This window comes from Myxine glutinosa, chromosome 7, assembly GCF_964187855.1.
Source record: "Myxine glutinosa chromosome 7, kmMyxGlut1.1, whole genome shotgun sequence".
NCBI classification, from domain to species: domain Eukaryota; kingdom Metazoa; phylum Chordata; class Myxini; order Myxiniformes; family Myxinidae; genus Myxine; species Myxine glutinosa.
In genome coordinates this window covers 64,103,510-64,128,127 of record NC_136267.1, presented here as the reverse complement: position 1 = coordinate 64,128,127, position 24,618 = coordinate 64,103,510, and the positions used below count along the sequence as shown (strand labels likewise).

General features: G+C 42.6%; 1 protein-coding gene across 1 annotated transcript in view; it reads right to left on the bottom strand.

The window, feature by feature from the left end:
- LOC137430752 (inactive dipeptidyl peptidase 10) overlaps positions 1-24,618 on the bottom strand; it is a 789,411-nt gene that overhangs the window by 114,996 nt on the left and 649,797 nt on the right. Inside the window, exons 14-18 of the mRNA XM_078781820.1 lie at positions 23,574-23,681; positions 15,737-15,825; positions 15,368-15,415; positions 11,536-11,654; positions 5,589-5,636 (exon numbers count right to left, since the gene is read on the bottom strand). Of these exons, the coding sequence (XP_078637946.1) occupies positions 5,589-5,636; positions 11,536-11,654; positions 15,368-15,415; positions 15,737-15,825; positions 23,574-23,681 (412 nt within the window). The remainder of the gene's footprint in view (positions 1-5,588; positions 5,637-11,535; positions 11,655-15,367; positions 15,416-15,736; positions 15,826-23,573; positions 23,682-24,618) is intronic.

Sequence of the window (24,618 nt, the reverse complement as noted above, 5' to 3'; positions counted from 1 at the left end):
CTGGCTTCATGCGGCCTAGTTGGAAATAATAAAAAGCACAACTTGTGTCCATTTTTATTTAGGGCAACAGGGGCCAACTAAGGGTGGTCCACCTGTTTGGCATAGGTGCCACCATACCGAGGTCCGCAAGCAAGATTCCCTGGCCACTATGGCCGGTCTCCAACAGAGGTGCCCTGCCCCAGAACCTGGGGTCCATCAAGTGGTACTTGGCCGCAGAACAGCGGTCCATAAAGTGGTACATCAACGCAATGCATGCTGGTTCTGGGAATCTCGGGCGCACAATGGCCACCTCACGCACGCTCCCCTCGGCACCCAATGGCGCACAGGTCATGTGGGAGACAAAAGAAAGACAATTGAGCGAGGGGTAAGGTCACAAGGGTACACGTCAATAAGGCAATGCAAGGCGAAATGCGTACGGAGGGCGAAGTGAGAAAGCTCGTCCCTACCGTACGTCACCCCCCTGTCACCTACCCTACCCTTGCCCTTACCCCATATGTACAAAAATCTACCCATTTACAAATTCGTCACTACTGTCACGTCTTTCCCATATTTCTCCTATACCAAATTCGTCTCCACAATCCCTCTAACCAAAATTTGCCATCACCCAATTCATCATCAATCCTCATAGGGAGGAAGAGATGTAACAACAAAGTACAATGTCACACCCACGTCATGATGCGTCTCACAATCCAAACATTTGCATCATAAAAAATAATCAAACCATGGCATGGTGTGGAGTACCTGTCACCTCAGGTGAGTGGATGCAGATGGTGTGAGGAGATCCTTCTTCCTAACTATCCTCTAAATGACTTTAACACACTTTACACTACCCGGGGTCTTTCCCTGCCAATCCATTGGCCAACTTACACTATGGGTTCTAAAAACCAATTCCCATTGACCAAACTGTGGTGCTTCTCAATTTGGGGTCTCACTCCCCCGATTCATCTCCCGGTGCCCTCGCACAATTTCTGGGCTGCGACGTGAAGCTCTCCCAGCAGGTCTACCCACCTGCACACCTCCACCACTGTAGTTGCCACCCGAGCTTACCTAGCTCCTCACCCTAACCTATCTAACTGGGGCAGGCCCCTCCTGGCTCTGTCACCCCACTCGGTGCCCTCTGGCACTGGGCTACCCGGGTCCGTCCTCCGGATCCTCGGGCCCCATCCACAACAACTACTACCGGCTCCCAGAGCCCACCTGCGGCCTCACCTGGCCGACATCCTCACAGTGGTGGAGTGTCCAAACCAACTACACACACTAACAGGCTACACGCCCAGCCATTTCCACCACACTGCTGCACCCATCCAAAGACCATTCTTTCACCCGCACCACAGATGCCAATATCCAACCACAATTTACCTATACCCTCTACCTAACACTTACACTACCCGTCCCGGGTATCCGTGATGGGGGTCCACTCTTCCCCCATTCACACCTTCGCACCATCCACTCCACTCCACAATTTCCACCATACTCACTCCACGACCATCCATTCCAATACTCCATTTATTCCACACTACCATTCTCCATACCTGCTGTTGCACACCTGTGCCCTCACACCTGGTGCCACCTGCACCCTCCTTTCTTCCTGGACCATTTGGTCAGCACAACACGCAATCACCACTACTCCCTCATACACTGCTCCATTCACCTGTTCAGTTGCACACCTGTGCAATCACACCTGTTCAATTCTCACCTGTTCGATCTTCACACACACGGCATCATCTCAGCTAACTACTCCCTTCTGAAACTTGCGCTCCCCAGTCTTCCCTTTAAACTATTGCGCTCCCACGTCATTATCATCCACTCTAATCTACCTGCGTCCCCACTACAGGTATCAGTCACTAGCTAAACCTTAACGTTACCTAATGTCATCTTCGCTAGATCCCTATCAATATAACCTAACCCACCCGGGCTAGTTTTCACTGCCATACACCCCATAAACTATAGCGCATTTGCCCCCCCCTCACCCCCCATAGCCAAACCTCCTTGCACACCTCCCCTTTCCATCCACTCCGGACCAGTCATACATCTTACCATTGGTCCCTCACGAACACCCGGGTCTACACCACCCCCCAAGCCGACTGAATCTCCCCTCACATCATATACATTGCCACTCACCTCCGTACTTCGTCGTCGCACCTCCTCTGCCACCTGCAAACTTTTTATTTGGTTAGTGAGCACCTCATCATGATTTGAACACAGACCTTGTACATATTCCATGACTTCCTCCTTTATCTCCCTCTTAGTTTCCCTCCGTCTCTTCTTAATTTCACTCACCCCCTCTTCCACCTCCTCTAATTTTTCCTTTACCTCCTTCATCTCCCGGTGCGCCCCCTCTATCTCTTCCTCTAACGCCACCTTAACCGTTTCGATGTGCGTCCTCACCTCTCGGTCCTTCGTCTCCATCACTTCTGTCACCTCCTCCAACTTCTTCGTCAACCCCTCATGTACCATCTGACATTCCTTTTGTGTTGCTATTAATTCGTTTTTAATGTCCTTTTGTGTCGCTTTCAAACCCCCGATGATTGCAGTGTTCTTTTCCACTTGGTCCGCTAGTTCCCTTTGTCCGACTGTCAGCTGTTCTACTCCCTTCGTCAGATCTTCTATTCCCCCTTGTAACTTAGCCGTATTATTCCTCACTTCTTTCTCCATACGCTTCTCACCTCGCTTTACCTCCTCGCGTAGCCCCGAAACCTCCTCACTCACCCCTCGTCGTATTTCCTCCATCTCTTTTGTAGATGCCACCCTCATCTGTCCCAATTCATCCCTCTGAGCATCCAGTTTACTTTCTAACCCGATTTGCACCTCCTCTATCTGGTTCCCCATTCGTTTGATTTCCCGGGCAGATTGTTCCCCTATTTCCCGCAATTTGTCCTCCATCCTATTTTCTAACCCCATTAACCCATTTTTCACCTCTTTTATCCCGTTGTCTAACCCCTCAAAATTATTGTCTAACTTCTCACCGGTACCCCTCGCTTCGTCCCTCATTACCCCCATTTGGTTTCCCATTACCCCCATTTGGTTTCCCATTACCCCCATTTGGCCCTCCATTCGCTCACCCTGAGCATCCATCCGGTTCCCCATTGCCCCCATTATTCTGCTTTCCATTTCTTCGCTATTCTTGTCCATAAGGGCCTTCATTTGTATAAAAAAAGGTTCAAATCCACCAACGGCGCTGCTACGGTCGCGGGCGCGGCAAAATTTGGTGCCGCTACACCCACGTGCGCGAGGACGCCACTTTGCGCGTCTGATACTTCCGCAACCACATTGCTATTTTTCTCCTCCTCCCTTTCCTCCACATACATTTCCCCGAGGTCCTGGGTCGATTCCACCCTGTCTATCTCTCCCACCGACATCCGATCGCCTTGATTGTCCATGGCGCGATCTCAAAATTCGGGTTTTGCTTTAAAACAAAATAAATTTCGGCAGCTTGTAATTTTGAGCGCGTTAAGCGCGCTTCGGGTCCGATCTCACTCAACACCAATTGTTACTGATATAACACAATTGGTGTCCCAAAATTTGGGCCTAACAAATTTAGTCCCAGGTCCGAATCCAACTCCTGACAACCAATTGTTACAGACGCGGTTTTTAGATGTTATTTTACCGAGCAGTTTGGTATTACCGCGTCCGAACAGTTACTCCCCGATTAGAACCCGATTTCACCCGAACGTTGACCAGATCGCTCCACAGATATTCAATCGGGAAACCTCTAAAACGACCGAAAGAGAATGAAAAAGAAGAAGAAGACAGAGTACGGAGGAAGAACAGATTTATTATACACACACAAGCAATGGATGGAAGAAGCAGTCACACAGCGAATTGTTAACTTACACTATTCATGTTACTTAACCCCAAGACAACGAGTAGGACAGACGACGTTCACACTTACACAGGGGATATTGCAGGCAGGTAGGGCTTGAGGTGGATTGCTGGAGAGGGAGGAGGGTCGGAGGCAGCAGCTCTGAATTCCTCGCGGTTTTTGGCGGGAAAATCCTCCGTCGCGTATCCGCTGCTGTAGACGTCACGCGCTGGCTCGGCACACCTGCTCCTCTTCGTCTGGTGGAGCCGTCTCCCTCCTTTCAGCGCGTCTCTCCAAAGCTGGTTTCCTTTCCGAGTACCTCTCCTCTTTGGCTTGGAGCGTTTCGCATCTCACTGCTCCTCTTGGTGCCGCCTCTTCGCTCCTCTCCCAGGTCATCTCCCAAGTCATCTGGTAAAGCAGTCCCTTACAGTCGCTTTTATCACCTCGGGCGGAATCAAGCCGCCGGCTCCGAGGGCACGCCTACCGGGTCGCTCACCGCGGTGCTGATTGGCTGTTAGGGCTGGCTCACTCCTCCCCTCTATGACGAGGTGGAGACACGCCTTTCTTCTCCGAGGTTAGCACATGGGCAATGGCGGCTTGCGGGATTGAACACAACTCGCACCCTTTTTAAAAGAACTTTGGAGAGCGGAGATGTTTGGGGAAATTGCAAGGGCCTATGCTTATTTTGTTTGATACAATGCAAAGTCAATCTAGTGGGAAACACATATTTAGCCTACATAGAATAAGGAAATACACTATTTAAAAAGATATATCGTGACCTGCGTGTAAGTTTCATGGAATTAACTAGGAGGACGGCTGCGACCATTATTTACATTACCAGGGTGTTACCATACTTCTGTAACGTTCACATTGTAACGTTTTCACATTCGTTACACTTCCTCCAAAATTGTTACACTTCTCAAAAAAACCGTTACACTTCTCAGAACCGTTACAATATATATATATATATATATATATTATATTATATTAAAAAAAAAAATATATATATATATATTACTAGCTTGGCTCGGCTCGCTGCGCTCGCCGCACCAAGCGTCGATACTGAGGAACGGGCTTATTTGAAGTTGAAAAAAAAAAATTCCCCAAAAAAAAAAAAAAAATTTGGTAAATTTTTCAAAACAAATACCCTTAGGACATACCGACGGGAGAGATATGTGCATTCCAGAAGTTTGGTACGATTTCACAAAAGTTTGAGAAAGTAGTTCAGTGACAACACAGGACAGGACAGACGCTGCACAAATATATATATATATATATATATATATATATATAATATATATATAGAGTATTTTGTTGTTCATATTGATTATGCTCCATTAACACTTGAATGCTAATGAAGCCTCCAAAAAGAGCAAAGACAGGAATATCAAAAAAAGTACAGGAATATGCTGCTGGAAATTAAATGTGCTTTTAACTCTTTGTTCAAGCTGCAAACATTTTAACATTCAATGACAACAGTACATTTGCAATTAAACTGATTGTAGTTGGGAATATCCAAATTCATAACTAAAGGCACCACTAACTTGTATAGCTGCTCAATACCGCTCTTGTTCTGAGCCTTACCTATTGTCTATCTACTATATACTGGCTTGTGATACTTTTAGTTTTGAACAGATTTGAATTAAAAAAAAATTGGAATTTTCATTGTATTTATTTCTTTGCAACAGCTGAAAGAAACTCGGATGACACCAGAAATAAATGAAGGATTTTAAATTCCTGTAGATCGTATCACAAAACCTGATAGGTAAGCATTAACAATTCTTACCATGAGGCTCCTCTAAGCTGTGAACACTCGTGCTGGGAACAGCAGGGCCTATTGGGACAAAGGGTGGGGAAGGCACAAAGCAGAATCTATAGTTTAAAATCGAGTAACAACACAGCTTGAAAATATGAGGGTGAAAAGATATGGCTAAGGGAATTGCTTTTGCGCCAACAGAACAATTGCATCCCCTCAAAAGGTGGACAAAGACACCGTTTTGCTGCAAGTGTCTGAAAAGCATTTGCAACATTTTTTCAAAGGAGACATCGAAAGAGCAAAACAGCAAACACAACAGGTTTGTTTGTCAGTTATTATCACGAATGCGCAGTCTCGGCGGTTCAAAACCACAAAAAAATGCTTCCTTCAGGCATTTTGGATCCCAGGGCAATATGCCACATTATGCAATGAGAATGAAATGCTGCATATTGTCCTTGGTGAAAACAGCTGCCTGTCACAGGCAGTAATACATGTTTTACTTCCAAGCTAGAGAGTTCAATTTCAGATAAAGGTTCTTCGTTCCTGCCTGGAAGATTCTCATCTTGGAATTGGTTTCCAACTGCCTTAACTAGTTGCTGTCAGTATTGGATAGAAGCACCGGACAGCAGCATGGCCCTCCCCAGAGAGATTGCTTCGTACATCACCTGCCCTTTTGGGCTGAGATTAGAGGAGAACTTTTTGGCAGGGCACAACAGCACACAAAAACATGTGCGCATCACCGAGCCATCTTAGAGGATTCTGGTTATGGTAAACCGTTTCACCTTACAAATCATGAACAGTGCACCGCTGTGCATCTTCTTCCAATTGTCTCAGACATTTAACTTTCTTGACAGATTCTTGTGTCCTGCTCACAACTGATATATTGTTGCAAAGCATGCTCTAATAGTGACTGTGCTTTTAGTATTTAGTTTTAATTACATTTATACGAGGTATTTCATCATATCAGTACCATACCTGATACCAGCACCAAATTATACCAGTATCAGTACCAAAGCATACCTGATTGCCCATTGTCTACTACTGTCCTTGCAATTTATGTTAAAATGAACTACTGTCTACTTATGTATTTTAGAGCACATGCTTCTTATGGTATCATGTTGTCATCCTGTATGCTGGTCTTTTCAGCATTCCACTATGGTCATGATGACGCATGGGAGGTGGTATTAAGGGAAATAGGTGTTGATGGCAGAATTATCGGCAATGATAGGCAGAAATATAGCTGTCTAATCAGTAAGGCTCCCAGGATGGTACTTCTGCAAATGTCAGGAAGCTTATATCGAGGATTTAAACACACAACAGAAGCTTTGTTATGAAAGGAAATCTGCTTGGAATACGGCAAGCGAAACTCTTGAGAGACTAAAAATGCTGAATTTCATTTTGGGACTTGTATTGTGTTATGAGCCAACAAGCCTGGATTTAAATTTGTGGATATTTCTTTGAACTAGTCAATACCCTCTCCGGAAGGGGTCAGTGGCTAAACCAATTGCACTATTCCATGTGAACTCGTTTTAATTGAAAGTCAACTTCCCACAATTGCTGTGGGGGAGGAGGCAGGTAGAGGGGAATGGGAGATGTATTTAGGTACCACAAGCATGAATACAAAATTTGGTGTCGGGGGGCAAAGCCCATTTTTGATTCCATAAGGAGTGGACATACATATCCACAGACATTGCCTTCTTTCGGTTAGATGTTCCAAAACGGCATGGTCTTCCTCAGTACTGATTACAGGCTTGTTTCACACTATCCCAGCATAGGCTGGATATGTTGGCAAGCTCAAGGATGAAAGGGTAGCTGAGGAAATTGTAAACAGGTTGAATGTGGTCCTAAGGGGTCTCGGCGTTTCAAGGAATTCTGAAGAGTTGGGGAGTGCTTTCAAGACAACCATCCTTGATGTTGTCAAGAGGAGTCTTGGTGAAGAAGAACTTTGTCTCCCGTGGGACACTGGATGCCAATGACCAGAGTCGCACTGCCAGGTTTGATGGCAAAACTGAGCTGTTCAGGGAGAAAAGGTGTAAAACTGCACGTTCACTGAGGGTGGACAAAGAGGCCTATGTGCCTAATCTGTGACAAGGTAGAGCATCACCTGTGGTCAAGTGACTCTCATCCTGCTTACAGAGAAATCCATGCATTGCATTCCTCCAAGCCTGTCCCTTGGTATACTGCAGTTATATCAGAGGGTGGTGAGCTCTTTACAGATGAGTCTGAAGTGAAGGCCCACTTGGCTGGCTACTTTGAGCGGCTTTACCAATTCTGCCACGCCAGCTGTTTTGTTGGATGTCAGGGGTATTACTAGCCCTATTGCTAACCCTCCAATCAACTGTGAACTGCCTTAGTTTGTGGAAACACAAGCTGCGGTGAACCAGTTGAAAGGGGGAAAAGTTTCTGGGATTTGTGGCATCCATGCTGAACTTCGCAAGGCTGGTGGAAATGCTATAGTCTTGTGTTGCATGCAGTTCTGTGCTCGGTTTGCAGCACAGGCATCATGACAACTAAGTGGAAGAGGGGCCTTGTTGTCCCTCTCTGGAAAGGGAAGGGTGATCCCTCTCTGGAAAGGGAAGGGTGATCTCCAGGACTGCAACAACTACCGAGGGGTGATGCTGTTCTCAGTGCTGGGAAAGGTCTTTGCTTGGATAATTATTGATAAAGTTTTGCCACCATCTGCTTGAGCACCAGAACCCAGAACAGTCTGGCTCTACACCAAAGAGATGAAAGGTTGATCGAATCCTTGCTCTTCGGTTCCTCACTGAACACAGGCGAGAGTTTCAGCATGGGCTGCTTGCCTGCTTACTTGTTGATCTCTGCAAAACATTTGATTCAGTGAATCTGAATGCCCTCTGGAGGATCTTCGGTCTTCGTGGGGTGCCACCAAAGGTGATCGATCTGATGTCTGAACTATACTCTGGTACTGAGAGTGTTGTGAGATGTGATGGTTCCATCTCTGACTTATTTCCAGTTGTTACTGGAGTTTGTCCAGGATGTGCACTGATCCTCACACTTTTCAGCACTTGTATGGACTGGATTATAGGAAGGGCCAACAGATTTCTAGTTGTGCATTGCTTGGAAATGTCAAGTTCTCTGACCATGATTTCGCAGATAAGGCAGTCATCTTTGCATAGACTCTGGACATCATTACGGGGGCCCTAAAGGTGCTGAACGAGGAGTCAGAGCCAGTTGGATTATGGGTCTCCTGTGTCAACCCTAATATCCAGGCTTTCAATGACATATTGGATGTCTGTACCTTGTCTGTTCCTGCCTGTGGTGGGGATGTAGAGCTCACAGAGAGATTCACATACTTTGGCAGTGATATTCCTGTCTTCACATATTGTGAGCTAGTGGTCGATAGATGTCTAGGTCTGGCTTGGGTGTCATTAATTCACTGGACCATGGGGTGTGGCACATGGAGATCAAAGTTAAGTCCTTGGTGCTTCCAGTCTTGCTCTATATGTATGTGAGACTTGGACTTGACAAAAGATACGACACAGTGTTAATTACTCCCGCCAGGGAGTAATGCATTCGATCGTGTCCGTCCGTGTGTGTGTTCGTGTGTTTGTGAACAAGATATCTGGAAAAGTTCTGAACGGATTTGGATGAAAGTTGGTGGGATGATTGCCCTTGGGATAAGGAAGAATTGATTAATTTTTGGTGGAGCTCAGGATATTATTACGGATCCAGGAATTTGTTTTGGGAATTTTTTGGGGATTTTTTACCTTCGCAAAAGCGGAAGGTTATGTTTTGATCGCTGTGTATTTATTTGTATGTCTGTGTGTGTGTATGTTAATCGCATAACTCAAAAAGTATTCAACCGAATTGCATGAAATTTGGTGGGATGATTGGTTATTATACGGGACACATTTGATTAGATTTTGGGAAACAGATTTGCTCAAATTCTGACTATTTTTAACTCGATCGTATTTCACTCAAAGTTATGAGCGACTGAAGAAGAAGATGTCCATCCAGGACGTCATCACTATAACGCGATCTCCCGCGATCATTTCAACCTCAAAAAAAATTATAATTGCAGATTTGACAATAGATGAGGCATATTAACAAACGAATGAAACAGATTTGCTCAAATTCTGACTATTTTTAACTCGATCGTATTTCACTCAAAGTTATGCGCGACTGAAGAAGAAGATGTCCATCCAGGACGTCATCACTATAACGCAATCTCCCGCGATCATTTCAACCTCAAAAAAAATTATAATTGCAGATTTGTCAAGAGATGAGGCATATTAACAAACGAATGAAACAGATTTGCTCAAATTCTGACTATTTTTAACTCGATCGTATTTCACTCAAAGTTATGAGCGACTGAAGAAGAGGATGTCCATCCAAGACGTCATCACTATAACGCGATCTCCCGCAATCATTTCAACCTCAAATGAAATTCAAATTGCAGATTTGTCAATCGGGGAGGCATATTAACAGACGAATGAAACAGATTTGCTCAAATTCTGATTTTTAAAAATCGATCGCATTTCACATAAAGTTTCACATCGCATACACTCCCATGCCAAGTACAGAACAGTAGCTGCGGCGAAGGTATGCGCTCTACCGAGTGCCCGGATTCTAGTTTTTTCTGTTTTACTGCATTAAAGCTTTTATTCTTATGCTTAAAAAATGATGTTTTTCTCCTCTAATTCCGAGATGTATCAAAATAAATTCTCTGACAGTTGGGGCCTACTTTCTTTTTCATTTATTGTTTTGGGGAGAGGGGATGTTAAACAAAACGTATTATTCCAACTTGACCCACGGCGGGAGTATGCGCTCTACTGAGTGGCGTTCTAGTTCCTTCTGAAGCAGATTTCTTCAGAGAATACTTAGCTATCGCTGGTTGGACCTTACGTCTAATTTGATTTTCTTTGCTGTCTAGTTTTGGGCTTTTGCTGAGACAGACTCAAATGACATTTGGTACCTGTATAGTCCATGAGAGTCACTTGCGGCTGTATGCACATGTGATTTGTTGTCCTTATACTGATCCTGCTCATCAGATTATTTTAGAGAGGGAGCCTCATGAGTGGAGGAGGCCAATGGGCTGACCATGTGCCTTGTGGTTGTAGCAGGTTGATTGATATCTCAAGAGATGGGGATGGGCCAGGCATCTTTGCCTGGGGTCATCTTTGCCAGCCGCCCAGGCCTGGGGGATGGCCAAATGGAGGCCCCTGGAGTACTGGCGGAAAGTGGACATGGTAACGCACCACGTGTGCTCCCAAGCTGCCCTGATCATAGTGCAAATCTAGTAAGTATGGATACTACATAATTTCACAAACATTAGGCCTTTGTGAGAAGAGTATCCTTGCTAAATTCTTAAGTTAATTCAGTGTGATTATAAGTCAGACCAGAATGTTGTGTTTGTGTGCTTCCCCTTCTCTCCCCATCTTGTCTACCGCTACCCTTATTATATGTTTTGTGTGTCTGTTTGATTTTTTTTTGTGTGATAAATGTTACCTCTTTCACGAGCCTCAATCCTGTATACCAAAAAAAAAGAAAAAAAAGAAATTCATATATGGCTGAGTCAATTCACTTTATTGTTGCTTTCTAGCCACCCAGGAAAAGACACCATTGAAAATAAAAGTTAAAACTCGGTGAATATAGATCACATTTACATATGGTCTTGCAAAATATTTTATTTAAAGAATGTCGCAATGGACAAAATTGTGAAAACATTTTTGGGAAATAACTATTTATTTTGTATAAATAAAAGGTTAAAAGGATCTGATTTTCTCATGTGAGAATTTGTTTCCTTAGAGATGCGCCACTTTGTGAACATCCAAAGAGTTACTCAATGAATGCAACTTGTTTGTTGATCAGGTGTCTTCAATAAAATCAGATTTCCCAGTTGTCTTTTGCTGGGTGGGCAAGAAATTCATCATTTACAGGTGTTACCAGCAAAGGAATACAGTCGATAAACAAATACAGGAGTACACGTTTAATTGCAGAAGTGTTACGATCTTACCTAAACAGTGCAGGATAACATGCCGGCCACTAGGACTGGCTACAGCTGAGAAGAAGGAGCAGTTTGGGAGGAGGCCACATGACAAGCAATGGCGTTGGTAGCTGCCAGTTGTGTGAACACTGCAATCGTAAATGCATTGTTTTTAACTGATAAAACAGCTATTTGTATCATTAATACAATATGCACACGGGTACTGTGTTTCTATTTTCAATATCCAATGGTAGCTTTCAAAAAATTTACGGGAAGTCATTATGGCAGATTCCAAGATCTTCCCTCCTGTTTACCTCCACCAGCAAAGGTGGATGGAGGTTATGTTTTCACCGCTGTCTGTAAGTCTGTCTGTTTGATACTTGGCAAAAAAAATTTTTTTGACAAGTATGTTGATCACTCCGGTTTGTGTTTTTGTTTGTCTGTCTGTCTGTCTGTCTGTCTGTTACTTGGCAAAAAAAAATTTCTGGACAAGTTTGTTGATCACTCTGGTTTGTGTGTATGCTTATTTTGTGTGTTTGTCTGTGTGCTCACTTATAGTTGCGTACAGGTCACAATTTTAAACCGATCTTCACAGAACTTCACCAAATGGTGGAGTTCGTGGTCCGACAAAATCCTATATATCGACAAAATCGTATATAGGTCAACAACCTTTTCAAATTTCTAAAAGCCTCAATTTTCATTCGATTGACTTGAAATTTGAATAGGATTAACATATGAGCGAACTGAATTCAACCACCAACTATTTTTGAGATCAATATAGGCCAAAAGGTCAACATAGGCCAAAGGTCAACCACTTTTTTTTTTTTACAAATTTCTAAAATCCTCAATTTTCATCCGATTGACTTGAAATTTGAATTGGTTAACATATCAGCGAACTGAATTCACCCACCAACTATTTTTTTTAGATCAGCATCAGCCAAAAGGTCAACGTAGGCCAAAGGTCAACAACCATTTTGAATGTCAAAAATCCTCAATTTTCATCCGATTGACTTGAAATCTGAATACGATTTTCATATCAGTGAACTGAATTCAACCACCAACTATTTTTGAGATCAACATAAGCCAAAAGGTTTGTTTGTGAACAAGATATCTCAAAAACTTATGGACGGGCTTGGGTGACACTTGGTGGACAGGTTGTGTGTGTGTGACAAGGAAGAATCGATTCAATTATGGTGAAGATCCTGATCCGAATCCGGATAGTATCATTTTTTAAGTGATTGTTCACCATTTGGAGATAGGGCCAAAAACGATATATAGCAGGATATCTCAAAAGGTTGTGGACGGATGATTTTGATTCAATGTGATTCTGTATTGTGATGTTCTGGTCTACCCTGTGATTCAAAACATAAACTGTTCACCTGGCGGAGGTTAGCTGTCTACTGAGTGCCGTTCTAGTTATATGCTGTGACTGAACTTGATGGAGCCAGAAGACAGAGAGACAGAGGTCTGACTAAAAAAAGAATAAGACAGCACAAACCTCCAGACTATGTCAGTACAACAAAACAAACATTGTTACTATTCATTGGCAACTCAATCCCTTTGCAACACGAACACACACACACACACACACACACACACACACACACACACACACACACACACACACACACACACACACACACACACACACACACACACACACACGTACATACATTACACACACAGCATGGAAAGATTTAACAGCAGAGAAGACATATTTCAAAATCTATTTTCTGGATTGATGACACTGCCCTGAAAGTGTGACAACCTTATGGAGGAATTATGGACGGGTTAATATCCCCTGAATTGGTGTATTTTAGAATGACCTGTGTAATACATCCTCCAACTGGAAGCAGCACTATGGCATACTTATTTACAAAGAGAGAAATGGAATTCTCGACCCACAATTGACACCTGGGACTATGATTTTATTTTACTGCCAAATGCCTTCCTGTTCACATCCTGAGTACAACCTCCAGTTTTCAACTAATTCTGTCCAGCCATTCATGAGGACATATAGTTCAAACATACAAACACACAAACAAAGAACAAACACACACACACAAGCAATCAAACACACACAAACAATCAAACACACACAAACATTCAAACACACATAAACAATCAAACACACATAAACAATCAAACACATAAACAATCAAAAACACATCAACAATCAAAAACACATAAACAATCAAACACACAAACAAACACACATAAAAAATCAAACACACACAAACAATCAAACACACACAAACATTCAAACACACATAAACAATCAAACACACACAAACATTCAAACACACATAAACAATCAAACACACATAAACAATCAAACACACATAAACAATCAAAAACACATGAACAATCAAACACACACACTAACAATCATACACACAATCAATCACACACACACACACGCACGCATGCACGCACGCATGCACGCACACACACACACACACACACACCTCAAATTATAGTACGATTGTCAAGCTTTATCTTAAGCTCCGCGTTTTTATTTCATTCATCATGTATTCTGGGAAGCCTGGTGTTGGCTTTGTGGTTAGGGTGCCGGCTTGGGATCCTAGGATCCTGGGTTCGAATCCCGTTCGATCGCTGAAATAACGCTAGGGGGGGGGTTGACTCAGCCTGTCATCCTTCCGAGGTCGGCAAATTGAGTACCAGTTCTCTGGTAATTCCCGGTGTGTTGCAAGAGGGTTGGTGGCAGGAAGGGCATCCGGCCATAAAACATTGCTTCAAAAAGGGGACCAAGGTGCCCAAAAAAAGCCAAACCCTGCTTTGCGGGGGAAAATGGCCTCTAAAGGCGGGTCATCATGTATTCTGGGCTGATGCTGGTGCATTTTAATTAAAGATCATCGTATGTCATTAGACAAGCCAAGTTCCAAATTCCTGGCCCAAGTTTGAACAAAATCGATCCATGCATGCCGAGAAATGGTTGGGGACACGTTCACGAAACAAAATGGCCACCAGTCCGCCATATTGGATTTGATCTCCAAAGAAAATGACATGCCACCATTCATTAATCTGTTTGCCAAGATTGAACAACATTGGTAAATGCATGTCCAAGAAATGGTTGGACATGTTCAACATATCGTTGTTTTACAACTAAAATGGCCGCCAGACGGCCCTCTTTGATCGCATTGTGAAACAAAATGATTTGCATATGTTTACCATCATGTTTTGTCTTATTGCCAAGTATGAACAAAATTGATCAATACATCTCCGAGATATGGTTGCAGACGCACGGACATACAGACACACAGACGGATGGACGAGACCCAATCCATACGCCCCCGTTTCAGACCAAGTCCAACGGGGACTAATAATACATGCTCTCTGTATCACCGACACCAAAGTAGAGATTGGAGATGGCACAAGGTGATGATTCGGCATTCTGGCCTGACGGCCTAGCTCAGAGGTAGCTTACTCGACTTTGAGCTGTCTGGTTTTGGTTTGATTCCCGTCCCAACTATAAACTATGATATCGGTGCTTTTTGGAGGGGATGTTAAGTCGGCTGTCCCACCTGCTAACATTCGTTAGTGGATGTTGAAGACCCCACAGTTCCTTTCAAAAAGAGTAGGCAATTGTGTGCCGACACCCTAGCAAAATAAAAATATATTTCCTGCCCTATCCTATATGGGCATGGGCACTGCATCAGCCAAATCCATAATGTATATATTTAAAGTAAAGTATGCATTTACTCCCACCATATATGTATGTATATATATATATACACATATATATATATATACGTACAGTATATGCAGTATATGTTTATTTGGATTACATATTTTGCATGAAAACTTCATCAATACAACCCATTAATGTCAGCATACATACCTGTACAGATGTTGATGTGATGGGGAGACCTCAGCACTGAGGAAAAAGCTGGAGAAGACAAAGGACATAAATAATGGTTTCCCTGATACAATGACAAAAGTATCTGCACCCACGTTGCTATAACAGGTGCATCGTGCCTTCGCCAAGAGGACAGCAGGTGGCATCAGTTGTAAAGCAGCCAGTGTGGAGTATTTTAGGCTGTCTCTATTGGATGGATGAGATCGAAATGGAGAGGAGCTGACATAATTTGTTTATTCTTTCCACATTTCTCAGTCTTTAGACTTTGTGTTTTACAATTCATCGTTAGATAAGATACATCCATATAATTATGCCATTCACAATGATATAGACTAATGAAAAAAAACTTACACATTCTGCTCTTGCGCATTGTATGCCACGACCTCAGTCACCTCCCAGCTACCAGAAGTGAGAAAGCGAACCTCTTGCCCTCCAGACTCCTGCACCCACACGGCTCCCACCGGACACAAGGGCCAGACAAAGTGTTGGTCATGGCTGTAAAATAAAAAATCTCGACCAACCTGAGATCCTACAGCTTTCATTATTGATAACACTTGCAGCAATGTACGGTAAATTTCACGTTCAGATATTTTTTCTTCTCCTTTCGCATGCAGTACGTGGCTGTGGGAAGCATATTTTGCAAAGGGACGCAGCTGTGTGTCGCCGATGCAGTGCCCCCTTGTAGGTCAGAGCAGGATTTTTACAATTTGTTCTTTGTGACAGCAATAGCTTCTCTACTCCATGCGAAGGACACTGCGTGATCTTTAACGTCCACCAACGAACGCTGGCAGATGGGACGCGAAGTTTTACTGTCAATCCGAGGGACGGCACACACATTGATGAATCGCCCTGCCCGTGAGACACCTGGATGAAAGTTTATAGCTGGACCGAGATTCAAACCCAAGCAATAACGTTCAGAGGCGAGTGCGCATACCGCTCGTCTATCCTGCAGGCCCATAATTTATTTCGCTTGGACATTAATAGAAGACAAAGTGTTGGTTCCATATGGTAGTAAATAATGTTGTGACACTGACCAGTGCCAACAGTGAGCCTGTGCTTTTCCTGGTCTTCGCCATAAGTCATGATCCCAATATTGTGACGAACTAAACATTTGTTCCGACAAACCATGACAGCATTGAAAAACGTCAACACTTAACACGACCTTTCTTCGTCCCTACATGAATATTTCAGATCACAAATGGGATAACATTGCATTGAAGTGGACGACAAAATGCATACCATCACATCTATTGTGAGCAGAGGCTGCTTCTCATTTTGCAAATGTACATTTGAATCCCCTGCAGGACACATTTTCTTTCCAGGCCGCATGCTTTTCAGCCAAGTGCTTGTATTGCTTGAATTCAAATTCATTCTCTGAAAAACTGGTCAAACCTCAGGATTTTAAATGTGCCTTTTGTTGTGGAATCCACTTCGTTTCCATTTTCATGTAAAACCACTAGATGTGTATGCGTTCTCATTGTGTTTCATCATTTAGTTCTTGCGCCGCTCTCTCAGTTGAGTAGTCAGATTTATCCACATTAAAGATGACGCAATAAATAATGCCTCTACTCCCAGTGAACTTTAAAATTCCTACAAGTGTTCCTACAAAATTCCTACATTAAAAAAAAAAAAATCCAGGATACAGGTAACAACCCTGCATCATCATCATTGCCATCAATGCACAAAATGAGTCGAGTGGACGAGATGAGACAAACGGGTTCGTTTAGTTTTCCCTTTTTTGCATCATAAACTTGCCTGGGTGTTCCCTGAATCTGCCGTCATTGGTTTCATTGAAATCCATTCTCAAGTTATAGCATGACAGACAAACAGAGAGACAGACACGTCTCCTTTTATGATGCATCTGCGCTTGAGTTTAGTTTTCCAGTCGAATTCGACTAAAAATAACAATTTGTCCGTTTATTTGCAGATCTGGATCTTGTGTCTTGTAAGAAGTTCTCATCCATTATTGATGCTGACACTGTGATTGTCTAGATAGCCAGGATTAAATTCGTTATCTCATACTGTCAAGTCGTGTCCGATTCCTGGTGACATTTCTGATCAGATTTCTCCAAACATCTCTACCCTGCCCTGCTTCCTGAAGCCCTGGTAGAGACAGCTTTGTTGTAGCCTTTACCCCATCCATTTAGCATATACAAGATCTGCCTCTTTCTCTTCTTCCCTCAACTATACCCAGCAGTGTTCATTTCTCCAGACTTTCGTTTTTGCACGCATGATGTGTCCAATGTATAACAGTTTCTGTTTTGGTATCAGAGCTCCTAATTTACATGGTGGTCTACATGTAATTACCCTGCGCTCACAAAGCGAAAAGCAGGATTTTGATTATGTGGCATACATGCGTGTCTGAATTTTTAAAATTCATGTTCTTGGCGACCTTTGGTCCGACTGACAAGAAATTTTACCAAAGGAGCGCCTCTGCCTGTAGCGAATTTTTTATTCATAATTATGACGTAATAGGTATTTGTTCACAGGGTACTGACGCCATCTTGGGAAAAAAACCGTTACACCTCTATATCTCCTAAACTGCTCAATGGAAAAAAATGAAACATGGCTCTTTTTCAAAATGAAACATGGAAAAAAATGAAACAAGTACTCCCCACGGGGAATAGCATATGTTCAAAAAAAACCAATAAAAAACAAGACTTGGCTCGCACCAAGTTGACTGCACAGGGTAAGTATTCTATGAATACCATCTAGTTTCTTCAAGCCCTGATTTGTTTGTTCTTCTTGCATTCAGTGGAATTCTTAACATTCGTATCCAACATCACATTTCAAAACTGTCAATCTTCTTCCTTTCTTTGTTTGGTCGAGGCAGGGCAGAAGATTGGTACCTTTTGGACCTTACCCCTTACAAAGGGAAGCGAAGGAGAAGAATACTGTTTCCGTTTAGTGTACGAAAAGGTTTAATTTTTTAATTATTGTAAGGAAAATACAACCAAAAGCTTCTTAAAAGTAGAATATCTTTGATAAAGGAGAATCATTTCCTCTTGGCGGGTGACATATAATGGCAAACTAACAAAATTATTATTTAGGCACATTATGCATCTAATTACACATGAGTACGAACGGCCATGCATGTGTTTTAAATGAGTTCATTAACTTCTCATTTAAAAATGAATGCCGTGATTGTCTCCTCAAATGTTCAGCGAAAACAACATTGCCATAGTGGTCTGCATTCCAGTCATCAAAACCTATAGATTTAATTTTATTATTTGCAGGGCTGAGGCTAACTCAGGAGCTTACACATGAATAATATGCAGCACAACGGCAATGGGAGATGATAGAGTACATTTACAAGAAATACAAATACATGAGTATACAATGGACAAATCAATAAATTACATAGGGTTTCAACCTTTGATCACTGCCTCATGAGCTATGTGCTCATATAGGAATTTCAAACAGGCCGACTGTCTCAATCTCGTATTACCGTTTCTCTCATCGACCTGTGGGACTGATTATAAGTGATAAAGGGTCTTTAAGAAGCAAAGTGAGCAAAGGCACACAGGATCAACGTGGAAAATTTCACAACGGCAAATTCTCACCTCAATGCACAAGCAAATGTGGAAATGAACAACAGGAAAAACACAAGAACGACATTCGGTAGAGGGCATACCTCCATCAGGCTGAACATTTTATGTTTTGTATCCTACTGATAGGCGAGATCTGGATACAGACCTGAACCAAAATCTAATCGGCTTGTTCCAGTTTCATCCAAATCCGACCACAATGTTTTGAGATTTCATGCTATATTGTTTTTGGCCCCATCGCTCAATGGTGAAGAATCACTTCGGAAAAATTAAAAGAAATCTCCTATTCTGATTAGGATCTTCACCAAAATCTAATCAATTTGTCCTCGTCACGCACCCAACCTTTCCAGCAAGTTTCGTCGGAATCAATCCATGAGGTTTTGAAATACCGCGTTATATATAGATTTTTAGCCCTATCATTCAATGGTGAAGAATCACTTTTTAAAATTCTCAGATCTGGATCAAGATCTTCACCAAAAGTGAATCATTTCGTCCTCGTCATCCAACTGGTCCACCAAATTTCGTTTGAATCTCCACAATTTTTTGAGATATCCTGTTAACAGATAGAAAAACAGACAGACAGGGGTGAAAACATAACCTCCGTCCACCTCCGGTCGATTTTTAGCCCTATCATTCAATGGTGAAGAATCACTTAAAAAATTCTCAGATCTGGATCAAGATCTTCACCAAAAATCAATCAATTCGTCGTCATCACCCAACTGGTCCACCAAATTTCTTCTGAATCTATCCACAATTTTTTGAGATATCCTGTTAACAGATAAACAAACAGACAGACAGGGGTGAAAACATAACCTCTGGTGGCGGAGTAATTATTGTTAGTAATTTAATTTTGATTCATCCTTTGGAAGATTTAAACTCTGACATCGATAGCCCAGATAAGCATGCTAGATCTGGAGTTATTAAATTATCCCATAAATTATCCTTCTTTATCAAATTTCTATCCGATTTAACAGAATAAGAAACCGTAACACCCGTTTGACAAGTGGCATGCGATTGGGCCACAGGAGAACAGACATTCACAACAGTAATTTAGAACAAAAGATGGAAACGTTTTCACATTCAAAAGTTCTACCTATTCGCTGACAACGCTGTGAAAGTATTCATGGATGTGCCATGAGGAAGTATTTATTTGTGATTAATGCATCTTCATAGCTCTCTTCATGGAGATCAAATCTGCGCTGCATGTTGCAGGGACCATTGAAGGGACCACACCCGAAGTTTTGACAATTTGTCAAGCATACAACGGTAATGTTGCAGCAGCGTGAGGTTCTTTGCATATCCAAAATGGCTCATCTCCACCAGGGTTGTAACGACTCCTTCCAGAGAATCTGAGACCCCAGTGTACAGATGCATTCTTACAACCTGTTCACACAGCCTGTGCACTTGTTATAACAGACAGATATTTATCTCCTCGAAGAGACCAGAAATGTCTGCAGGTGTCCTATCCATTTGTTCGTCTCGCTCCGACTACCATTGATGTCAGCAGTTATGACGGTACATTAATTTCCTGGTTTACTTAAAAAAACAGCATCTTTCTTCCTGTAGATAAGGCTCACGGAAAGGCTGTAAATATCACGTTGGGCAATAAAAATTACTGCGCAATGTCGAAATTAATGCAGAATGTTGTATTCAAAGCCATGGCGATGGTCTCATGAGACGAATAATCAGACTGAGCCACCAATGAGGCTAGCTAGCTTATTGCCTTTAATCCACACAGCATCACACACTTGATTTCCATTTTTTCCCCCTCATTTATCACAGAATGTGTTTGATCGAGCAGGATAGCTCAGTCGGTAGTTGAGCTGTCTAGTCTAGGTTCGATCTCTGACAGTGCTGGACTGGACTAACCCCTTCTGCTATAATATACTGGCAGCAGGATGAAGTTCCCATTTGGATGGACACCGAGAGATGGCCGATCCATCTCCTTTTCGTTTCTGGGTTTCGTCATTGTGTCACAATCAACCGAAGGTTCACTCTTGCAAAAGGAACAATGTGGATCTTTACATTCACGAGCATGCAATACAAGTAGGCTGGATGAATGCCCCTTCAAAGTTTGTCCCCATCATGTTACTAAATTTATTCTGGCACCACATCAGAACATGATTTATTGGATGGCTAAAACTGTACTCAGAATCAAATGTAGACATAAACAACATATACAATGCAGTTACTAACACGCTAACCTCTGAGCGGTGTAGTATGGATTAAATTATCGATATAGCTAAACATGAAATAAAAGGTTTTACTGGTTCTATGGGCTGGCAGAATAGCCTTGCGTAACTGTTGAGGTAGTACACTTCCCTCGAATCTGTCTAGATTGGGTTTCTATCTCAGCCCAGCTATAAACTGTCATCCTGGTGTTTCAGGGGAGCCTGGTGTTGGCTTAACGGTTAGGGTGCCGGCTTGGGATCCTGAGTTCGAATTCCGGTCGATCGCTGAATTAACGCCAGGGGGGGTTGACTCAGCCTGTCATCTTTCCGAGGTGGGCAAATTGAGTACCAGTTCACTGGTAATTCCCTGTGTGTAGCAAAATGCGACTAACAGTGTTGGCGGCAGGAAGGGCATCCGGCCATAAACATTGCTTCAAAATGGGGTGCCCGAAAAAGGCCAACACCTGCTCTGCGGGGAAAAATGGCCTCTAAAGGTGGTTCTGGTGTTTCAGGGGCAGCATAATTCATCAATGTGCTGGTTCTGTGGTTCTGTGGGCTGGCAGAATAGCCTTGCTTAACTGTTGAGGTAGTACACTTCCCTCGAATCTGTCTAGATTGGGTTTCTATCTCAGCCCAGCTATAAACTGTCATCCTGGTGTTTCAGGGGAGCCTGGTGTTGGCTTAACGGTTTGTCGTCCCTCGACTTGAGTGTCGTCCCTCGGATGGACGTTAAACTGGGTTTCCCATCTGCCGACATTAGATAGTGGACGTTGTAGATCCCACAGTGTCCGCTACGAAGAGGCAAGCTATCAATGGCACACTGAACTAATTACAAATTCTTGCCCTACTACTGCTGGGAAGGCAATGGCAAACCACCCAGAATAATCCTTGCCAAGAAACTGTTTGTAACAGTATGGTACATCTGAGATCAGAATTAGAACTGGTTCTGTGTCAGAAGAGAATGTTGAATTTATAAGGACAATGTTATTTTGATGAAGAATTAAAGCTCGCGGTCTCATCTGTATTTGCCTAGTGTTGGCTTAAATGTTAAGGTAGTTGGCTTAAGATGTTAGGGTCTTGAGTTTGAGCACTTGTTGTGTCGTTACAATAACACCCGGTGGGTTGACTCATCCTGTTTATCCTTCTGAGGTCGGCAAAATGAGTACCAGCTTCCTGGGGTTTGAGAATCCTGCGTCGGAGTGGCGACCCATCCAGGATTGTACTCTTTAGCCAATGAAAAAGCTTCTGCAGCTCCTATATGCACCTCATGGCGTGAAAGGAATGGTTATTATTATCATCTGTATTTGAACTGTGAACATTAAGAATCAAGATCTGTAACTTGTGCTAACATCCTGGCCAAATTCCTTGATCAGGGATCACTGTATAATTAGCACATCCTGTAATAAGTGGTCTGAAAAGATGGCGTAAAGGGACAACACTTGCCATCTAGCGATCTCGTCTCGTTTAGATTCTCAATCCAAGTATAAACTGTCATATTACTGATTCCCAAACATAGGGCATTGCATTGAAAAGTCTGACAATTGTCGGATGGGATGCTAAGTTTGGGACCCATCTGCCAGCATTTATTTCTAGTGGATGTTAAAAATCCAGTTGTATCTTTTGTGGCCGAGTTAGGCAAGTTATAACTGGTAGTGTGGCCAAATTCCAAATTTCTTTCCTAAACAGCTTTGGTTGGGAGAGTCGATGGGCACAGGCTGCTATATTTTCCCATTTATATAGGCAAATAGCACTGGGAATAAAACAGATCTGGCAGCAAATAGAGCTGGATCCATCCATGATGACTCTTTTCTGAAGCAAGGATTCTCTGCTATCCGCCCACCCCCGTTCTCTCTTTTAATCCGTGGAGACCTCGTTTGCTGCCCTGCCAGTTGGCTGGTTGTCCTAAAGTTGTCCTGACTGGATAGTACAGACGTAGCACAATTGCCTTTGAGCTTTCTTGCTCTTTGTTGTTTAGATCCCCCACGAGCTTACATAAGCAAACATTGCAAACATGGAGAATATGTATCTCCTCTACAAAGCTGCTTACCCCCTTTAATTATTTTTCATTTTATATTTTTCTTTCATGAAAACATAAAAGAATAGTCTGAATTTATTATCAGTGGTAAGTGTGCACACAATCTTAAGAGAATAAACTCCAGAGTGAGCAAAGCAGCAATACCGGAAATGAGCACAAAAAGTGACGTGATTTTAGGCCGATATGCTTAGAACTTGTGTATATTTTCCCAATAACATTTCATTGCATAAAGCAATTTAGGTGGCTTTGGACTTGTTTGATTGCATGCAACATTTGCTCATAGACTCCATGGAGGAACGTTGAAACTCCAATAACATGAATGTATTTGAAGGATTTGACAGCAAGATGACACCACTGGAAAGTGCATGTCAGACTCGTGAACTCACTGAAAATACCGAGTCCTGGACCCAAAACCAGTTGCCGGAGGTTCTGACCTGCTGTGTAAACATGGCCAAGTGCTGGAAGTCTCCACGGCCTCCTTGCTTCACAGGTACAGGCAGGAAGAAGCGCTCACTGTCAGCTGAAAATACTGGCCGAACTGCCTGCAAGTAGGTCAGCATCATAATGCAGGGCAGGGGATAATTATTATGCAAAACAAAAATACACAAGTTCTAATAATTAATGGCAACTGTAATAAATTGTAACAGGAATAATTCATCAGATAAATAAAAAAAACTACAGACATTTAGGTTAATGGAGGAGCCAAACAACAGAGGGCTCAGGTTTACAGACAAGCAGATGATCAAATGGGAACACAGAGACAAAGACTTTGCACATGAGTGGAAAAAAAGGAAAGGGATGGGCAGGAGGGTGATAGTAGAAATTAATGCTGGCAGATGGGATGCTTATTTAGCGTCCATCCGAGGAATGGCACACATATTGATGTATCATCCTGCCTGTGCAACAGCAGGATGGCAGATTGTGGCTGGGCCCAGATTTGAACGCAGGCTAGACAGCTCAGGGGTGAGTGCCCATACCTCGACCACACAAGCAACCCACACGCTGCACAACTTTTTAAAAAACCTGTACCATTCCTTATAAATAAATAAATGAATGGTTTAATTGTCTTTTAGAAATTACATTTCTTAACCGTTAGGCTAAATTGCATGCAATTACATAATTATACAATAACAGAAAAACCCCCCCAAAAGAACAAGAAGACATCATGCAGAGCACGATACTTGCAAAACCCCAAAAAAGGTTTCCATTGATCTAGCAAATTGTCCATTTCATCAAGATTAAAACTGACTATCTTGATCAAAGGTCGGGTCGATACCATGAAAAGTGACAATTTTTCAGATGAAAATTGATGATTTTAGAAGTTTGACTTAGAGTTGACCTTTGGCATTTTGACCTTAAAATAGTTGGTTTCCCAATTCAGTGAGGCACTATGTAATTGCTGTTAACTTTTCAGGTTAATACGATGAAAAGTGATGATTTTTCAGATGAAAATTGATGATTTTAGAAGTTTTACCTTGA